Here is a 20,512-nt window from a genome sequence, read left to right as displayed (position 1 = left end):
CTGGACAGTCTCTCGTGAATTATTTGTAGGTGCGTGTTCTTATTCAAGCCTTTCTAATTAAAGCAATGTATTTACTTGGACATCTTGGAAATTTTCATTTTTAGGGCTGCTACTGGACTGTATACTGTAAAAAAAAAAAAAACCACAAAAAAACTCCCCACCAAAAAGCTGAAAACCTTGCAACTTTGCATGCAAGTTGTAATAGTCTCTGAAAGATCTGAAATGTAATAATTTTATTATGTAATATTTATTAGGGTAAATCATTAATGTGATTATATCAACATGAGTCTTGTATGGAAAGTTCAAATGCAAATATAGGAAAAAACTAAGAAAAAATAAAAGGCTGAAATCTGGCCTATTTTTACAAATACTAAGACATCAAACTAGGAAAAAAAAAAAACCACAACCTTGTGACAATTCATAAATCTGCAATTCAGAAAAGCGCTACAGCAGTTTTACAGCGAAGATGATCCAAGCTGAAATTCTGGCATTTAATTTTTGGAATTTAGGTTAACCCAGGTATCTTTTACCCCAGGGCTTTAGCAACTTTCTAGGCAAACCTTGAATGATACACTTAGGACCACAAATGTTAGAGTGGGGTAATTGTTACTGTAATCAGTTGATGACTGAACTGTTTACCTCAACAAAATGAAGCATATGTGTACTTTTGGATTTTGTTTATTTATATTCTCATGTTTCAGTGCTCCCTCCTTAGTTTACTGAACTGCTTCAAGGAAAACCTAGTGTAAGCCATTAGGTAATAGGCTTTTTTCTTTCACAGTTATCTTAAAAAATGGATAACTTTTTTATTGTAAGAGACTTCAGAACTATATAGAGAAATAGTTATTAATGCCTCTTGCTGTAAGCAGCGGGTCTAAATCAAATGAGCCTGAATAAAACTCTGATACGAGTTCCAAAAGTTACAATGGCTTGGAAAAGGCTATCTAAAAAGTAGAACGGGTATATGTATATCATCAGATGTATATAAATCCAAGCTAAAGTAGTTCACAGATTCATGGAATTGTCAGAGTTGGAAGGGACCTCTAGAGATCATCTGGTCCAACTCCCCTGCTAAAGCAGGATTGCCCAGAGCACATCACTCAGGACTGCATCCAGGCAGGTCTTGAAAATCTCCAGTTGTGATGGTCATGTAAAAAAGAGAATGTTAAATTTGGGAGAGATTTTTATCTGATGTTTTCAGATATTCAAAAGAATTTTTATGAATAATGTCAGTAGATACCCATGGTGTTATTGATGTATCTGAACTCCACTAGAAAGCTACACATGCACAGTGTGAAAATTAGATGTAAAAGGTAAATGTCTGGTTTTACCTGGGCCTCTGACGAGCTCGTTCCTTTTCTTAAATTGCAACATAAGAATTCTTACTATTTCCTTGAAGCTTGCAAGCTGTCACTTGGTTTTGCATATGTTTGAAAAACAGCTCTACAATGAAAGATGCATACCCTAAACCATGCAAGAGATAAAAACGTATTTCTGCTGCAGATGAAGGTGCTGTTACGTCTCCTGTTGGAGAGTAAGAGTAGTAAGAGGCTGAGATGCTCAGCTCTGCTAATGGGATCTCAGACCTTCTGTCCTGAAGTTCAGGCGATTGCTGATTGCATTCTTCAGGTGCAAATAGTATACTAGATGATTTGTTACTTCTGAATGCTTCACTGCCTTAGAGGAAAAATAGAGTCTTAGTTGAAGTAGCTGCCAGTGGATATGATGTGCTTTTCATGTGTCTTTTTCCTGACATAGAATGTGGAAAATCCTCATGGCTGACTTATTTTTCCTGCTGTGTTTTCATTTATTAGCTGTGTTGGTGGGGCTGTGTGTTGCCTCGAAATGGTGAACTGAACCATATTAAAGATAATCTGACCAGACGTTTATTTTCTCATAAGACACAGTTTTCTAATTTGCCTGACTGTGTGTGGTGTTGCAACGCACTGTACTGACAAGTTGTAGGTGGTCTCCCACCTGGGGTGGGAACAAGCAGGGGCTGTTCAAGTTGTTATTGCATCTCAACCAAATATTTGTCCACCACTGCCCTGGTCTGAGCTGTGTCACCTCACTCATCTGCTGTGTTCCATGTTGTTTGTGAGTTCAGTCACAGCACAGATCCTGCTGCAGGTCTTTGTGGGACTTCTTTCCCAGTGGTAACTGACTGTGTGTTTTTACCTGTGTTTCCTATCATGTGGGTAGTTACTAGGTCATGAGATAACCTTCTCGTTTATTCATGCAAATCTAGTTCCTTCAGAAGCCTGCAGTTGTTTCAAACATGGCAGGTTCGGGAGAGGTTTGGCTTTCCTCTTTCCTGGACTCAATTTTTTTTTGCATTTATAGTAAGTTCAATTGTACTTTACCAGTTTAAAGATTCTGGAAAGAGTGCCCTGGCCCTCATGATAGGATCCCTTATGTCCCTTGTGAGCAGATTTATGCTCATAGAATTTTCCGCTTCCTCCATATCCTGGCTTGTGTCCTTCCCCACCCTGCAAAGAAAGATTTTCATATAGATTGCAAATTATCACATTCAAATTATTATATGCACATTGTAATCTTTGTGTTCACTGGAATGTAATATTCAAATGAGAAATTTAGAGGTGTTGGAATAAAATAATCTTTTACGTAGTAAACAAGGATGAAGGGCAATGTTAGGAAATTGTCTGAATATACTCAAATCTGAGGGAAGTACCAATCTGTAAAAGAAGAATTAATAATCCAAAAATGGATACTTGGAAGGTTAACCTGTGTAACAAAACTTAAAATGTTTTCATTTCATAAGTTTTAATATGTCAAACGTGTCAACTAATTTCTGTTCTTCGGATAGTGAAAGAAATGCTTAAGGGCTTGAAGGCTTTAATGCTTTGCCTTAAAATGCAAGTAATTTACATGTCCATCTCATATGAAATCAAACCTGTGGTAGAGAAGTAGAATTTAAGTAGCTGTGAGATAGATAACTGTGGGAAGAACTTGTCTAACTGTTTAGGCAGATCACGTCTTACTGAAAGGGGTTGCAGGGAAAGGTGGGACAAAATACTTGAATTAGTGACAGTGTTAGTTTTGCAGACTTTACTGTATAAAAGCATTTGGAACTGTGGAATAAGCACCCATCTCGTCTCAGCCCGCCCTCCCATTTTTGTCCTTCCCAGGAAAAGAAAAACACAGCAGCAGAGTCTTCCAGAAGTCTTTAAGGGGAGAGATTTTGCTCCCTTTGCGCTAAAGCCAAAGAAGTTACCGCTGCAAGGCTGTCAAGTTGCTGGATAAGAGCAAGCAACAAAATTACCGTCTTAAAGTGCTGTGGGAGGAGGGAGGAAAGTGCAACAGGAAAAGCAAAATAGCAAAATCAAGACGAAAACAAAATTATCACGTTGCTGCAGCAGCTTGAGGCAATGGAGCAAGATATGCTTTGGCCTGGTAAATAAAATGGCTGTGATTGAAAGCGTGTTCATCACCTACCCAGCTAAATCTGGTGAGGGATAATCCTCTTCCCTGTACAGGCAAGAAATAGAAACAATGACATGATGATCACTATGGAACATGGCATCTGGGTGTACCATACACAGCAGAAGATGAAAATGCAGTAAAAATAACAAAATTCTGGCCAGATAATGAGGCGGGAGTTGAAAACGACAATCTGCGTACAGATATTCCATAAAACACAAAAGGCAAGATTCTTTATTATAATTACAAGGACTGACTTCACTAGCCATGGTCTGCCAGTATCCTGTACTTCAGAAGCCAGCTGAGCTTAGTAAATATAAGGAGAGTTCCTGGTGGGTAAGGCTGGTTTGAAAGCATCACCTATTATTAGTTTATTACATAAAGTAATGACAACATAATCGGAATATAAAAATCCCTGTGAGTGGCTTTAATTTGTTATATGTCATGCAGCCACTCAGGAAGTGTATGAGAAAGAGAAACACTGGCTTTTCTTGGTCCCTTGCTTTAAAGATTCCCAGTGTTGCCTCCAGATTTTTACTTAGTGCCACTAAAGAAAATGAATCAGGCTGGCAGTTAAATTGGGATAAATCAGCCCACAGGAGATACTGGACATTGCTTGAGCCCCTGAAGATGCTTACCTTCGCTTGCATGGGGGGAGGCGTACGGGGTGAGACCTAAAAACCAACAAAAAAAATTTGTAAAACCAAAGCAACAAGAAATGTAGGGAATCATCAAGTCTTTTGCATGTTATCTGTAAATTAGTAGGATTAAGTGCTATCTAAGTAATTGCACTAAGAAGCTCCTCTGCTGTCTCAGGCTTTGGCTGGAACAGGCTGGATTTTTGTCTGCTCTTAAAAGAGAAGACATGCCTAAATGCAGCCAATGCTGATGACACAAGGATAAAACCTGCATAATTATAATGGTGGTTGCTGAAATTTGACTATGCTAATGGAGAGCTCACCCATTTTTTTTGTAGCATTTTAGTATTGTTTGTGTTTCCAGGTAAAAATTATTTTTGTATTGGAATGGCATGATGAGCCCAAAGGTACAGTACAACTCAGGAGGCTCAAAATAACGGCTAATGATTGGGGAGTATTTGGTTACTGGTGGATCCTAAAGAAAATACTTCATTTTAGTGCATAGCAAGAAGAGAGGACACTTACAATGTTCTTGAAGAAGTGGACTACAGGGTTGTCGTCACCAGGCCGGCCATGCTGAGATCTCTGAGGGATGGACCCTACGTGGTGGCTCATCCTGGCTGCATGTATGTCCTGAAAAGCAGAACATCACCAAGTCAGCTGAGAAGGAAAGATAATCAGCAACTGTGTGAAGAGAAGAGTCATTTTCATCAGGAATGACAAGAAGAGAAAAATGCCTTGGAAATCTACAGACGTTGCAACCTAAAGTGACCAGTGATGTCAAGGAACCGTTTTTTTAATACGATGGCCAATACAGAGTATGTATATGGACATACATTGTGCATATATGTATGGGTGTACATGTTTTTAACGTTGCAGCCCAGTAAGGAATTAAACCTGTTATTGGAAAGTTCTGATAACAGAAACCTTGCAATTTTCCTTTTTTCCTGAGAAGGATGATAGAATGTAATTTCAGAAATGAAACCTGAAATGGAGAAAAACTTAAAATGCTGTTGGTTTATTCTCCGTGAAAGAGCAGGAATGGAACGTGTATCATTTCTCAGTTCCCAAAGACTATATAGCACTGATGAACTGCAAGAGCAGTGGTTTTTTTAGAATGAGGAAATCAAATGAGACTGATAATTTCGATTTTCAGTAGGACTTACTGAGCAATATAGAGAGAAATCCAGTAAGAAAAGGTAAAAATAAATAACAAAAATAACACACTGGGAAGAGTGAATACCTTGACTGGTAGTTAGAGCCTGATGCATCTGTTGCAGTGAAAATAGTGTCAAAAATTTGGTGTAGTTCCTGCTGTCTGGATGCAGCATGACAATGTTTAAAAAACAACTGTTGCATATGACTGACCCAATTACAGGCATCTGCCTGTCATGGCAAATGCCAAGGCACAAGGCTTTGTGTTCAGTGCAAGATCAGTGGGGAACAGAAAAGGTGGGAGAGAATGAAAATAACAACAGTGCCCCAGTGGTTCTCCTAGTGTAAATGAATTCCCTGAAAATACAATGATGTTATAAGCATCATGTGGATACTAAAAATTTTCATTGGCTTTTAAAGATGAAATAGAAATCCATGGTGGGACAGTAGCTCACCTAAGCACTTCTCTAGTAGCACAAACTGAATGAACATTTGACAGTAGAAGAGTGTGAATAGTTATTTAAAACATACTTTGATTTCATCACATACAGAAAAATGTTGATGAACTTGCCAGGGAAGATGTCTTAGTCTGGTTGAACTCCTGACTCGTGAGCAGCTTGGAGATTTTTGACAAATAAGTTAATATCTATAGAAGAGATTTTCAAAGGTCTGAGAAGTCTTTTTGCACGAGTGACACCTCGCAGAATCAGTAGCGTTCGGAATGACCCTGACTGCCTCAAGTTATTAGTACTGAAAATGGCTGTGCAGAGATTTACATGTTCTAAAACTCTGAATAAAAGGTGCTGTGAAACGACCTAGTGTTACTGCTCAAAGCTGCTATGTGGAAATTTTGTCTAAAAGTGAATGGTGTCAGATCTTGTGATCTTATGTGAATAAAATGGATTTATGTTATGTTGGCTCATGCAAAATGAGATGAAATATCCATCTTCATGAGTGGCCTCTTAACTTACGTAATTCTGAGGAGAAATGGAATTCAGATATATTGTTTAGAAGATTAATTTTCTTCGGATAAAAAAATGAGCCAATGCAGAGAAGTTCAGCTGTATTAATCATTATTTTTTGCATGGTGATGATATGTGGAGATTTATTGGTTGAAAAAAAAGAATTTCTGAATTTTGTTTGATCTGTGGTATTTATGTAGTGTCAGGCAGTCAATCCTGCTTATAATTCTGCGGTGGGTTCTATTTTGTCACTGATTACAGTGTTGCCAAAATATCCTGTGCTGTGATGATTAGGAAGAGGGAGCCAGCAAGGCATCCGCACGTGTTTAGAACAAGTTACTTCAGCCATGTGTTTGTCTTTTTAATCTATGTTCCAATGAAGGATTACTTTGCCTCTGGAACCAGCTGACTGCCTTGTCTTTGGGATAAGTACCAAGAGAAAGACTGTGGTGTTGCAGTTCTGAACGTCCATCTTCAGCAGGAGGAGCTGCTTACTGTCTAACTGCAGAAGTGTTGCAGCATGTGAAGCAGAAAACTTCAAATCAGGTTTGATTGCCTGTAGCCTGCAACTCCCCAGCAGGCTATGGCTTGCCACTGGCCAGTTATCCCAGAAAAGGTGGGATAATAGGTTTTTACAGCTTAGATGATGTTGAGTTGCCTGAGTTTGGGGGTTTGATCAATTATTAGGTGCCAATAATTTGTCTTGTTGGAAAGGTCATTGTGTAGTACATACAAACTTTCTTCTGTCTGTGGTGCCAAATGCCAGCATAGTCTTTGACTGGGTGGGTCCCTTGCTAAAGCTTATTGGGTCACAGCAGGTCTGAAGCTGTTTTTAATGCTGGTTCTTCATGAGGTTAATACCAAAGTTTTCCTAGTGTTACAAGTAAAGCTCTTCCATATTATCATCAGCAAGCTTCATCTGTGGTCAGTATCCTCCACATTATTCTCAATTTGTGGCAGTTAATTACATGTTTCCCTTTAATTTATGGTTAGAATTACTCTGCCACCTGTAGTTTGTTCTTTCAATTTTTTGACTCCTAAGGGTTGGGGGGTGAAATGCAGTGGTTTTTTCTGAGACTGTTCGCGTTCATTAATTATGAAAATAATTTTCCTCAGAATAGTAATAACTGATGTCTCTAGGTGTTAAAAATTATATTTTGAGTGGATTCAGGCAATGCTTTGCTGAGTGAAAGAGAAAAGAAAACTGATTTATCCTGCTAGGTGATGTTTTGTGATTGGGCTTTTTGTTTTTTGAATGAGCTCATCTGGTCACTGCACGTTTCCCTGATGCATTCAGGAGGTCACCATTTATCTTTAAGTATGCTTTAAGCACCTGGGAGGAACGCATTAATCTTAAAACCTAATAGAAATGCAGCAGAGTGACCATGTTTTAGGGATGGGTGACATTTACTGCAACTGCAGGGAGCTCTCCCTGCGCCGCTTGCATTACCAACAAAAAAACGCTTAAGAGCATTACCCAACGGAAAGCAAGTTGGGCTTCCACATCTGTATATTATAAAACGTACTCACAAAGTATGATTCTAGATCCAGAGCCCTTGGGTACTGTTTGTGAATTTGAAAATAGAGGTGCCTCTGTTTGTACCCTTAAAAAAAATATTAAAATAATTACAACTTCTAGGGTAACAGACTAGCTTGTAGTCAGGAGCAGTCTTTCTTTCAAAGGAATAGGACAGATGAGAACACTCAGATTTCACTGTTCCCAGTTAACTTTTTGTTTGATAAATAAATGATCCCTGCTGAGTCAGCTCTGCTTCAAAAAGCAAAGGATAAGTGCCTTAATGTGAATAATCTTAATTATTAGAAAATGTTTGCCAATACTGGAAGTTTAAGCAGTATTTGTGAGATCTGATGGAAGAGATGCAGTTTGCAACTTCACAGTGAAATCAATAGCTTTCAGGATTGATAATGTAAATAAGAACACTCTTTAAAATGTATGTAAAATACCCACAGTTATTCTGCAGTGGGGAGGGATTCAGTGTTGGAATCCTTTGCAGCTCTTTCTGGTGGAGCACAGGAAAGGTGCATTACTTCACTGTGCCACCTACCTTATGTGTTTTGGCCACTAAGACAAAAGAAGAAAAGAGAGTAAGTTTCAATGTAGTACAAAGAAAATATAGAGGTATTTTAAGTCTTAACAGTCTCTATACGTTGGTGTTTCATTCCCTGTGTTAATCTTGTGCTTTCAAATCAAACTAATTAAATTCACTTGTACAACCTGTATTAATACTTTGAAAGGGCTGTTGGGGAAAAAAACCAAAAGACCATTTCTCTAACACAGTAACAAAAATCCATACATGATTCAGTAGGTGCTCCATTTCTCCATTTGGGGGTTTGTGCAAGATTATTGCATTTCTAATTGAGATGCAGATACCTGAGTATTTGCACTTTGGTGTTCTCGTGGAGCAGGCCTGACTCAAGGCTCTTATTATTTTCTGTGGCACTTAATGAGGATTTAGGGGCGTTGCTGTCTGTGCTGTAACTCTCCTGGCTTGTACAGTTGGGCACCATGTTTGATAATCCAGGTTTGTGAGCAGACCATGTATCAGTGTATCTGACTTGAGACGTGGTAGGATTTGGGAGATTATCTTCATTTTTATATAAGCAGAATTGCAGTTATGTATTCTATGTGTCCCCCTACTTGATTTTTGTTTTCAGATCTGATGCAGAAGTGTAAAAAATGAGCTTAAGCAGCAGCAGACATTTTTTAGCGATACTCTGACATCCCATGAAATGCTTGTCTGACTTTGCTTGGTATAAACATAGTACGTTAGCTCTTGTAACTCATACTTATTAAGAGGGACTTTTAAATGCATATTATAAGCTCTCACTGAGAGCTCTCATCCTCCACAAGAGGATTGCTTGTAACTCACATATACACGTAAATACAAGCTTAAAGCTCTAATTCCCAATCAATAGATGATATGCATTAGTGGCAATAATAGTATTAAAGTCTTTTTGGTTTGGAGCACTGAATGCATAATTTTTCCAGGTTCTTTCAGTATCTTATTACGTAGATTTGTTGCCCACTTTAGGATGTGAAATGAAAGGGCATCACATGTCATTTTTTGTAACGGCAAAATCTGAATACATATGAAATATGGAAGTAGCCTATTTAAAGAGTAATCAAACCACGTAAGCATTTTGGACATTGGTAGGAATGAAAAAAATAGACATTTTCATGGATTCAACAGGTTTCATGATTTTCAGTGGGTTGTCTTCACGAAAGATACGTAATGAATTGAAAAGAAACTTTTTGAAATATACAAATTTCAAACTCCTATAGATCTGAGCAGTACATTCAGATGGCCTTAGGAAATCAAACTCTTCCACAACCTACAGGATGTAATGCTTAACCCCCAGTAACAAATTTGCAACCATACGGGTGGACTAAAATTAGCCTTTAAGTGATGAATGACTGTTGGTGCTGGTTTGTAGGAAGAGGGAGGTGAAAGAGCAGCCGGCCATTTGTAACCTGCTGGCTCCACTGATTGCGTGTAGTCCCTGAAAGGGACTCTGAAGCCAACTCTAAGGAAATTCTTACCCAGGTTTGAGTTTCTATAGTTAGTACCATTTCAAACTTTGTGTTTCTGGGGGTAGGTGACACCGCGTCAGAGCCATCCAGCGCTGCTACCAGTGGTCTCAGCAAGCAGCCATAGAACATACAGCTCATGTGGAGTCTGTATAATATTTCTCCATGCTTATTCCAGTAATAATTTACCTACTATACACACACTGCTAAGCCAGAGCTGTGTTAAGCTGCTGTCAGTGCTTCCATTTTCATTCATGTAAAACCTGAATGCTGGGTTGGTCAGGGATGGTGCTTGTTCCAGGCTCTTCACAACCTCCTGAGCTGTTACAAAAAGCAGTGGGAATGCTGACTTCTTCCCCATGTGCTGGTCTGATGTTGACATAAGTAATTAGCTAATTCAGCAGGCTTTTTCTAATCACTCTAGGAAGGATGAATCACACATCCTTGTGATGGTACTGTTAGCTTTTACTAACATGGAAATGGGGCCTACAGGAGAGATAGGGAGGGACTCTTTATGAAGGATTGTGGTGATAGGACAAGGAAAGGTTTTAAACTGAAAGAGGGAAGATTTAGATCAGATATTAGGAAGAAATTCTTCACTACAAGGGTGGTGAGACACTGGAATAGGTTTCCCAGGAAAGTTCTGGATGCCCCTTCCCTGGAAGTGTTCAAGGCCAGGCTGGATGGGACTTAGAGCAACCTGCTCTAGTGGGAAGTGTCCTTGCCCATGGCAGGGGGGTTGGAACTTTAAGGTCTCTTCCAACCTGAGCCATTCTATGACTCTATGAAATGAAATGACTTGTTGGAAGTAACAGAGCAGAATTGGTAGGAAGAGAGATGCAGACTCTAGGAGATTCTTCTTTCCAATGTTGTGCTGATCGCATGAATATAATTTTTGTCTAGAAACAGCTGGCGAATGGAAAGAGGAAGAATTCTTAGCAGAAAGATGGGAATAAAGAACACGGGAGGAAAGAACACAGATGACTGAAAATGGAGAAACCCAAGGAAGACGAGAAGAAAGACAGCATGAGGAAGGAAACTGGTGAACACTGACCATCCAGAGAGGTAAGTGACCATCGATGAAGTGATGATTTATAGTCCAGAACCACATTTCTCCATACCACTCTTACTCCTTAGTGCCTTGATGATTAGGGTTCACAAATTAGGAGGTGAGAGGAAAGAATTACTGGGGGGAAACAAGAAGAATCAGGACAACTGTTCAGGACAGCTGTTCTGTTTTATGATCCTGAGTGCAAGATTGGTGCTATCATACCTTCTGGGTTTTTCTCCATGTCCAGTTTATTCCATTGTTGTGACACTTGATAAATGGTTTCAGGGGCAAAACCCGATGCTTTAATTTACCTTTGCTTTTCTGAAGTATTTTTCTGCCTGGCATTAATCATTTTATGCAAATAATCTTCATGAGAGACATTCTTTATTTGCTTGGACATAGTCTCTGGTGCATATTCAGTACTGTTCTCTGTGTGGTTTTACCTAGTTGGTATCAGTCAATGATCTAGATTCAGCCTTGTTGAAATTACCCACCACAGAAACCCAGTGCAAAGCTTTGGGGTTTTTTGTTGAAAACAATTGCTCCAGCAGAAAAGAGATTTTGGCTGACAGGTGTTCTCAGGGTAGTTTCCAGGGTAATTTCTGCTACCAACAAACTTCCCAGCCTTAAGGAGTTAACTATATGTGGCCAAGAGCTGGAAGGCATCAAGGGTTAGTATTCACAGTGATAAATTTCTATTGATCAGACTACGTAGTCGGTGGAGCTGCATCTCTTGGTGCTGCTATAGCAAAAGAGCCTAACGTTGTGGTTATGGCTATCAGCAAGAAAGCAGAAACTTGAAAAATATTTTTTAAAGGCCAATTGCCTCATATTTTCATATAGTCAAGAAGCTCATACAATAAAAAAGTTTATAATTATTCAGAAAACAAAATTATAAATACCAGTGTATGCTATTGCTTTACAGCTGCTGGCCAGAAGAGCAAAATCTTACAACCACCTTAATTTTTTGAAACGCACACTTCATCTCTCAGATTGCACCCACTCACCCACCCACAAACTATTTTATTAGTTTTCATCTTTGAAGTGACTCCAGCAGCATAACTTATGGGGAGTGAAGTAGTATGGAGAGTTTAATATTAGGAAATAATTAGACATGGCATGGTTAATAGAGCAATTTACTGAAACAAATGCTGTCGATCAGAGGTAAAATTTCCAATGATGTAGTCAGTATAAACTGGGGGGACAACAGATGACCCACCCAAGTCCGGAAGCCCATAGTTTCCAAGGCATGTTCATTGTATGAGAAATCAGAAATGAGAACACAGGTGCATTGTGAACTAAAGGCAGAACAGAGCTGAGGACTGCCTGGGGTCTGCAGCAGTAATTCAGTATGTTTTACCAACACTTTTAAAATTGCTTTGTGTGAAGTTTGATAAAAGCAGCTGAAAATGGTGGTGGAAGATTTTTTGTAGCTCAGAAATGAAATCCAGTAGCTTTAGAGTGAAATGAGGAACAATAGTTCTTCATCTGCAAGGAATATATAGGTGTTAAAAAAAAACAACCCAATAAAATGGGTTTTAATGTAAAGCAATTTCTTATTTGTAACTTCGGTTCATCTGCAGAGAAATGAACATTAACAAGAAAAATTTAATGCTAGGTAAAGCCTCGTGCTGAATTTTGAATATATCCATTTGACCTTCTGTAAGTGAATTTTGGGGTTCCTGCCTGCCCCCTCCCACTTGTTTAAACACCCCCTCAGGTGTGTCATGATAAAATTAAATCCTAACCTTATTCTCAACCAGGCTGTGGTACCCTGCAGTTGACCCACTGAGGATTTGCTGCAAAACACCCCAGGCCTGTTCCCACCACGAGACCCCAAAGGTGCCATCGCTGCTTCTCCCGTGGCCGTGGCTCTGCCCTGACACTAAAGGCCAGGCACAGCCCATAGGCAAAGGCTGGGACTTCCCCAAGCACCCGAGAGAATCCTTGGAGCTCTTTTCAGAGCACCCCATTAACTCCTCCTTAAACTGATTATTATTATTATATATCATACTGGTGGATAGGAGAAGCTAGAAATAGTCTAGCAAAGACTGAACTGGAAGATACTGTTAGAGGTTTAATGAAAAGGAGAAATCTTTTGCTGTAGACTGATCAGAAACAGTGATCTTTAAAATGCTTCAGTTGATTAATTAGTATTTCAGCCTGAACATATTACTTAATTAATTTCTGAATTTAAGAGGCAAGAAAAGACCATGTAAACGGTAGTAAAAGTAGTGCAGCACATACATAGGCTTTTCCTCTCCACCCAGTCATGAGCTTCTCTTCAACTTCTAATGCGAAACGAGGAGCCCCCAGTACTTTGTCCCATTTCTGAGCACCCCCTGCCCCGCAGCCACCCTCAGCCTGGGCACGGAGCATCGCTCATACTTCACCAAAAGTCAGCGCTTGCTCTTCCAGGCAGCCCTCCCGTGGCAGCTAACACAGTCTGACTTCCAAACTCCTCTTAGAGTCTGTAATAATTGCTTCAAGCAGTTATTTGTTTGAAAATGTGAGAGATAATTAGTTGCAGCGCATTAAATAATGCGTTAATTATGAAGCATGTATAACGTGTATGGTTATATGTGTGTTAAATGAACATGGCAGGATCAATCCTATATAATGTTGGCTCCTGAGCCTTTCACTTACCACCCGCTGTGCAGGACTCACCTGGCCATAATTGCTTGTTTTCTACAGGTTACTACTTTTATAAACAGACAAATCTAAAGTGCTTCAGGGCACTGGCAATTATGATACAGGAATTCATTTTTAGGTCATTCACCACCACCTGGTACCAGATTCAGCTCCCATTACTGTAAAGCCAGAACACCAGATTTAGCAGCTTCAGTTATTTCAAACCTAGTCATTTCCTTCGGGAGGGAACCTTTATTTGTTTCTGTCCAACACGCTGTTTTAATTGGATTTTGTAGAAAGACATACAGCCTCTTCTAGCGATCTGAAACCCCGGCACATACTATGAAGTAGTTTGTTGCAACTTCTGTTAATGGATTAAAGTTTTTAAAATAAATTAAAATCATTAGTACACCAGTTTTGTCATGTAAACATTTTAATGAATACAATAAAGCACATATAAAGCAAAAGATTAAAACAAAATTATTGTTACAACCACCATAAACTATATAAAAAAATTTTTTACAAGCATATTGCTTGCACAGCAGGCTTTACAAAACAGTGTCTCACGAGCAATACCACTCCCTGACAACTAATGGAAATAAAAATCACAGTAAGTATTGGCTTAAATCACCTCGTACACCAGTCAGACTAGCATTGATTTGAACTAATTTTCAAAGTCTTCATGGCGCTGTAGCGTACATTAAAGCTTGCACAAGAAATGTGACTAGAGTTCAAGTGCAAAAAGTAAAAAAAAAAAAAGATGCCCGGATATTCTGACAATTGCATTGGTCCATGTCATTATTTAAAACCGCCATCCCTAAACTTTTTGTCTGTGCAGGTTTATCTAGTTTTGTAGATCCCCATCTCACCAGGGTCTGGGCTGGGTTTGGAACGGCTGGCTCAGAAACCCTGAGCTAAAACCCTGGTTCTGCCCAACTGGAGAAGAACTTGAGCCCCAGCGCTCCCCACACCCTCCGGCTGGAGGGGGAGACCCGTGTCCCCCCTTCCATATTCCCAGCAGCCAAACACATATATATTGGGAAAGAAATACAGGAGCGAGGCTTCGTACAGGCAACGGGAGAACGTTACAAGATTGCATACAGAACTGAAGCAAAATCTAAGAGAAAAATTGATTTAATCGTTCACTAAGTCTGGTTTCAGACTATTACTTTCTGTCTCACAATATTTCTGTTGCTGCAATTGTGTCACAAATGTAGTTTAAAAGTTTAGTACGTTAATGCATAATGTTAAACCAGGACAGAAACGTTCTTATTTCACAATCCAAACTTTAGTAAGAAAAAATAATAATCATAAACAAAAGAATTACAAAAGCATGAACAACAGTGTAAAAGAAAAAAAACAGCTCTCAGTACATGTTGAAATTGAATACAGGCTACTATCTAGGAGGCGCCAGAAAGATTTGATTATTTTAACAAACTTTCTTACACGCTTTACAAATGTTTAGATAAATACTCTATAAAGACTAGAAAGGAAATAACTTATAGTTACACTACTGCTTTGCATGCTTTTTAAAATTTCTGCCTTGCAGTTCCTTTCTGTCACCCTTTAAAAAAATCTTCTTTAAAACCATACAATTTAGGCTGTGCACAACAATAGTTTTGTTTGGAATATTCTACCTTAAAAAGAAATTTAGACGTACAAAATTCAAGCTGTTTTTGACTAAGTTATCTAAAATTGTGATGGGGCAGGGGGAACAATGGCAAATGCATTTGCTGCCCCTTAGAGGAGAAGGAGTATTTCTGTACATTCCAGTTTTTCTATTTTTATTTACTCCCATGGGACTCCCACAGACTCTTAATTTAACTTCGGAATTCCAGGGTAAGGGAGAACCTGCTCCATGGGAGAAGAGGAGGCCACCAAACAGTCCCCACTTTGTTCCTACCCCACCTTTCCCTACACAATAGTGATTATTATTCATTAATGTACTTTTCAGCTATGGCTGCAAGATGAAAATGCCTCCACAAAGAATTTATGATGTGTTTTGCTTGAATGTCAGCCCTAGATCCATACAAAGAGCAAGTGTTGTCTTGGCATTCCAGTGCTTGCTGGTGTGGGTAGTGGAGATACACACTCCCACTGGGGCACAAGCTGGCTGAAAAAGGAAGATCACAAGAAAGGCAACTGCAGAATTGCTTTGAAATGCTTCAAAAAAATTAATCAGGAACAAGTGCAAGGAAATAAACATTGCAGCTCTAGGAACTTTTCAATCTGAAGCCTTTGAAATTCATCCCTTTAAGGTGCTTTTCACGGTATTTTATTTACCAAAGGCCTGTTTACTTAGTGGAGCCTGGGAAACTGCCAAGGGACTTTATTCTGCTTCAGCTCATCCATAAACACCTTCATCATCTCTCAGTGCTCTGACACTCTACAAAATTCAGCAAGTGGCGACCACTTAGGTTTTAAGCACAAATAAGACTATTGGCCATCTAGATTTCCTCTGTATACACATGTATAAATAAATGACACCACAAGCGCCTTCCTTGATACAAGAAACCAAAAGGCATTGATTCAAAGGCTGAATAAATAATGGTTGAAGCAACTGTCTGTGGCACTTGCTCAATATTTTCCCCACTGAAACTCTCCTATGACAGAGCCTCCTGGGACGTGTTTTCATGCATCAATGTTATCATTGTGTGACACAGTGCCAGAGATGCTTTGGCACTGCAAGTCCTAATGGGACTGACTTTTGCCAACATAATAAAACTTATCTGGGCTTCCAGCTGAGATCTGCAAGCCAGGACTCTCTAACATTACATGTTGTTCTTAAAGAAAAAAATTTAATTACTTCTGCTAGGTAAAAAACATGTTAGAATTGCCCATAATTCTGTACTGTTTTGCAGAAATTTAAGTGCTTCAAACTGGCAGTTTACTGAACAGCAACAGAGCTAAGACAGATGATATCCCATCCTCTCATACATAACTCCATAGAGATCTGTAGAGAATCATAGCAATCGTGTTCACACCAAAGGATGAAATACAGAATCTGTACAACTTGCAGCCATTTTTCAGTCATCACTACTAAAAAGTGAGTCAGTTGGTTTATTGCTAAGCAAGAACGTACATACCTCTGTATATTCCCTATGCGGAATCTTAAGTTTTTGGTATTGTTTCCTTGGTGTACAAAGAGCATGTCATATACTATTTTTCATCCAGTAACACAGTATATGAATAAACCAGCAAGAGTTGAGCTAGCCAACCAGCTTCCAGAAAACAACAGTTATGAGAACAGTCTCTGATATTTCCAGGGACAGTAAGAAAAGTGGTTTTCTTCATTCTCACAGCAACTGCTTGTTGCGTGTGTGAATATTGCGTACCTACAGAAACAACTGTGTAATTGCTAAACATTTCTCATGAGCATTATAGTCCCCAGCTCATAAATGTGAGAAACAAGACGACCAAAATGCACAGCTTTGATTAGAACTGGCTATCAAGTGTGAGAAGCTTCTGGTTTTAAGTTTCTGGAGTATTTTTCATCCAGTGGGCTCTACATTACAACAGCTCTCCAGGGAGGGGCTATTATACATTGTGCCTCTGAGCCTGGAGCTGTAAAGGGCACGGACAGCCTGCAGCTCTTGTAGCATCACCAATCAGTTTCAAAGCACAGGGCAGCAGGTATGGTGTCCCAGTGCAGCACTACAAGACAGTCCATCTGGGAAAGCTGCACGTGCTAACGTCATGGGTAAGAACTGCTAAACAGCCAGCAAAGGTTGTCAAAGGTTATTGAAATATTTGGGCTCAGCCAGCAATTACGAGCGCTGCTTTTTCACAACACACAACTTGAGCAAGACATCAAACAATATAATCGGCTAAAACAAAGGTTTTACAGCCCTGCAGTACTTCCACTCAAATGCTCACGTAGTGTGTGAACACACAAACACAAGACTCCGCTTATCATTTACACGGCAAAGGGTACAGTGAAAGTGTCTTAAACTTTGCCACTCAAACAACAGTGAGCTAACATGCCACCCGCATGAATTATCAGAGGTGGTGGTAAATCCTGGAAAAGGAAAGAATTCAAGTAATACTCTGTCATCAGTACCTTGTTTTTCAGTTCATCATGAAGAAATGGGTTACACAATTTCTAATCTGAAATGCTTGGAATATAAATCTTCCCTCCTTGCCAGAATAAAGCAGCTGGACTATGTTGTACACCTGGCATTCAGGACAGTATCTGTCAAGCCATCTCCTCAGCAATGCTATCAGCTGACCTTAAAACACGCGCTTGCACAAGCAGGCTGAGAATCTGGCCACAGGTCTTTTTCTAACATCTATTTCCAAGTCCGTCTCTCAGTTAGTGCCAAACTATCTAGAGCTTGTCTTGCATTTAGTGCTCTCATCCAGCCCCGTTTCGCAAATATTTAAGAAGAACACACAAAAGCAGACTGAAGTTTCTCTAAGTGGCAGAGCATACAAATGCATACAATGCACCACATTGAATGTTCATAAAAATCCCTCTCAGTAATGTTTCTAGAGCCACCTGGATTTCTAATACTCCTTGTTACTCCCCAGAATAGCTCCTCTTGCTCCCCAGACCTATGCTTTTTGTTGTTTGTTTTCAATTTAAAGCCAAGCATTAAATTACACATCTGCAAGTACTGTCTTGCTGGCTAAGTCAACTCTTGCATTATAGCAGTTACACCTTCCTTTTAGTCCCCCCCTTCCTGTTTAACTGTACTGTATTTTGCCGTGGCTGCGCAGTTCTCTATTCCTCAGAGCTCACCTTGCCCGAGCCCCGCCGGGGAACGTGTCTTTCACCTCCAAAGAATCTGCCCAGCGAGTCAAGTAGACCCGAGTCTCTGTGCCTTGGAGATCCATGTCTAGCATGGTCTGTAGTGCTCGCAGAGGCCATTTTTGATCCGTGCCGGAAAGAGGAGCGTTTTTGTGAAGCCATCAAATCCGAATTCTCTGAAGCTGCTGCACTGTCCTCTTGGATGGTTTGTAGCTCGTCTGACTCCGAGGGCCGATCTTTGAAGGTGTTGTCTTCTCTTCCTGGGGCATCTCGGGAAAAGAGGCGGATCAAGTGGGGGCGACCGGTCGTGTCAGCTGGGTTGGCCTCGGGCCAGGCATTCTTCGGGTCCGCTGTGCCTTTGGGGTCTGTCACCGCTGGGCTCTTCGTGGAGGTCCCATTGTTCTGGTTCACATCTGCCTCTCCTGCAAACAACAAGGATGAGATATGAATACAGGCCTGTGAAAAACAGCCCCGGAACAATGCTGCTTTCTTTCCCTTGCCTTGAGATGCCCATTTCATACAAAACCCGTAATATGTGCAGTTGGAATGAAACTATGTTCTCTACCAGCCTTTAAGAACATTAAGCTATCTTGGAACCAAAACCAGGATGTTCTCACACAAAATTTGCAGTAGTTCTAGGTGGTTTTTTTAATTAGAAGAATTTGTAAATAGCTCAATAGGTTGTTAGAAGCAAAACTGCAACTGATTTTATTCACATGGAAAGCTTACTGATGAGGAAGCTTATCAGTTACAGTGTGTGAACAATCAGAATTCCCGTACTTTCCCTTGAAGACTTTCCCTTGAAAATGGGCTGGGTTTCTCCAAAACAAGAAAAAAAAAGTAATTAGTGACATCACAGGACTGTGCCTTCTCAAGCGCACGTTCCCTCTCCACAACGTCAGAGCTTTTGTACCCAAAGGTTTTGTTTCCCATTTGGAATCCCTCACTATAACTTCAACATCGATCAAACAATTGTAACGAGGGAAGTTGTTTTGTCACTATTTAAATTTTCCTCACTTCCAAAAGGCAGAGAACACTAAACTGCACTTTCTGCTTGGCCTCCCATGACAGTTTTTCTCCACGTACGATCCTGGCAGTCAATGTATGATGTCCCAGCACTGATGCTGAAAGGCCTAGAACAAAACTGTCTGAGATTTGTATTTAGTGCTTCTGAGAAACGCCAAAAAAGGATTATCAGAAACTGATAAGCTTTCAGCCAAGAAAGGTGCCGAGACAGACCTCCATGGAGCAAGTCTGCTGTCGTCTCTGCAGTGGTGTTTTGAGCAGAGAAGTATCTGAAAAGAATCAGCTGCAGCACACTTAGCCTTTAACCTGTTGTAGCTCCTTCTATCAGTGACAAAAGAAAAAAAAAATATTGAGGTTTTTAGTCTATACCATTATTCCTACTGTTCTAAAGGAAACTTCACCAACTGAGGAATATGTCTTACCTCCAAGGAACATCAAAAGAATATTAGTAGGATGCTGCTTGAGAAGCAACCTCCAGAGCTGACACCTCCCACATATTCACCCCATGTCAGAAATGGTTTTTTGGAAGTAACAGGGCTCAAAATTTCAGAAATGAGTTAGTCGTATTGTCACCTTTAGGGTTTCCTATTCACCTCATTAAATCCTCACTTGATTTAGTCTTGTGCCATGGGAGAGGCAGGATCTGGCAAATACTGTTTCTTTTTCAAAGTACTCTGGGCTCAAGTTCTTTGCTGATTCACTAGAGCAATTTTAAACTCGACACAGTCATTTCATATCATTTTGCCCACCCACAGGGCACCAAAGAAACCTTTTCTCAGGCTAAGAATAATTGTGAAATAATTTTATGGATGACGACCCAAGACAGTAATGACAGCTCCTGCATATACATGCTGGTACTTAGGTTACAATTTGTTGTAATCAGGCTGCTACAGTTTTTCACAGAAAAAGCAGAACGTGAAGTTTGCCTGCACAAATTCTTTCTTTTTCTTCTGTAAAAACTACCTAGAAAATGTCAGGGAAACGTCAGGAAAATTTTCTTTGGTTAAAAGGTCTAAAAGCATTTCTCAGGAATACAATTATTTAACCAATGCTAATTGTCATTGAAGACCTCATCAGTGGGGAAAAGAAAAATATTTGCTGTCAACTTCAGGCTTTGGGTTTTTCTGGAAAGATACTTCCAAAGTTATTAAAAACTATTAAAGCCCCCAAATGATGTTCTTCATCAAATGAAAGAGAAAGAAACTAACATGGATATATGACACATTCTAAAACCGCAAAACATTTTAAATAGCAACTCTTAAGCCTAGATTCTATACCATAATACAAATCCATTCAAGGACAGAAAAA

General features: G+C 39.7%; 1 protein-coding gene across 1 annotated transcript in view; it reads right to left on the bottom strand.

Annotated features, from left to right (window-relative positions):
• Positions 1-20,512, bottom strand: part of MBP (myelin basic protein) — a 92,346-nt gene that overhangs the window by 2,035 nt on the left and 69,799 nt on the right. The window contains exons 3-7 of the mRNA XM_014938507.1: positions 18,170-18,600; positions 4,605-4,712; positions 4,080-4,115; positions 3,457-3,489; positions 2,364-2,489 (exon numbers count right to left, since the gene is read on the bottom strand). Coding sequence (XP_014793993.1) covers positions 2,364-2,489; positions 3,457-3,489; positions 4,080-4,115; positions 4,605-4,712; positions 18,170-18,600 — 734 coding nt within the window. The remainder of the gene's footprint in view (positions 1-2,363; positions 2,490-3,456; positions 3,490-4,079; positions 4,116-4,604; positions 4,713-18,169; positions 18,601-20,512) is intronic.

The sequence above is a fragment of the Calidris pugnax genome, unplaced genomic scaffold (genome assembly GCF_001431845.1).
Source record: "Calidris pugnax isolate Ruff unplaced genomic scaffold, ASM143184v1 scaffold13, whole genome shotgun sequence".
Taxonomy (NCBI): Eukaryota; Metazoa; Chordata; class Aves; order Charadriiformes; family Scolopacidae; genus Calidris; species Calidris pugnax.
The sequence above is the reverse complement of the archived record's forward strand: the minus strand, read 5'-3'. Positions and strand labels throughout refer to the sequence as shown.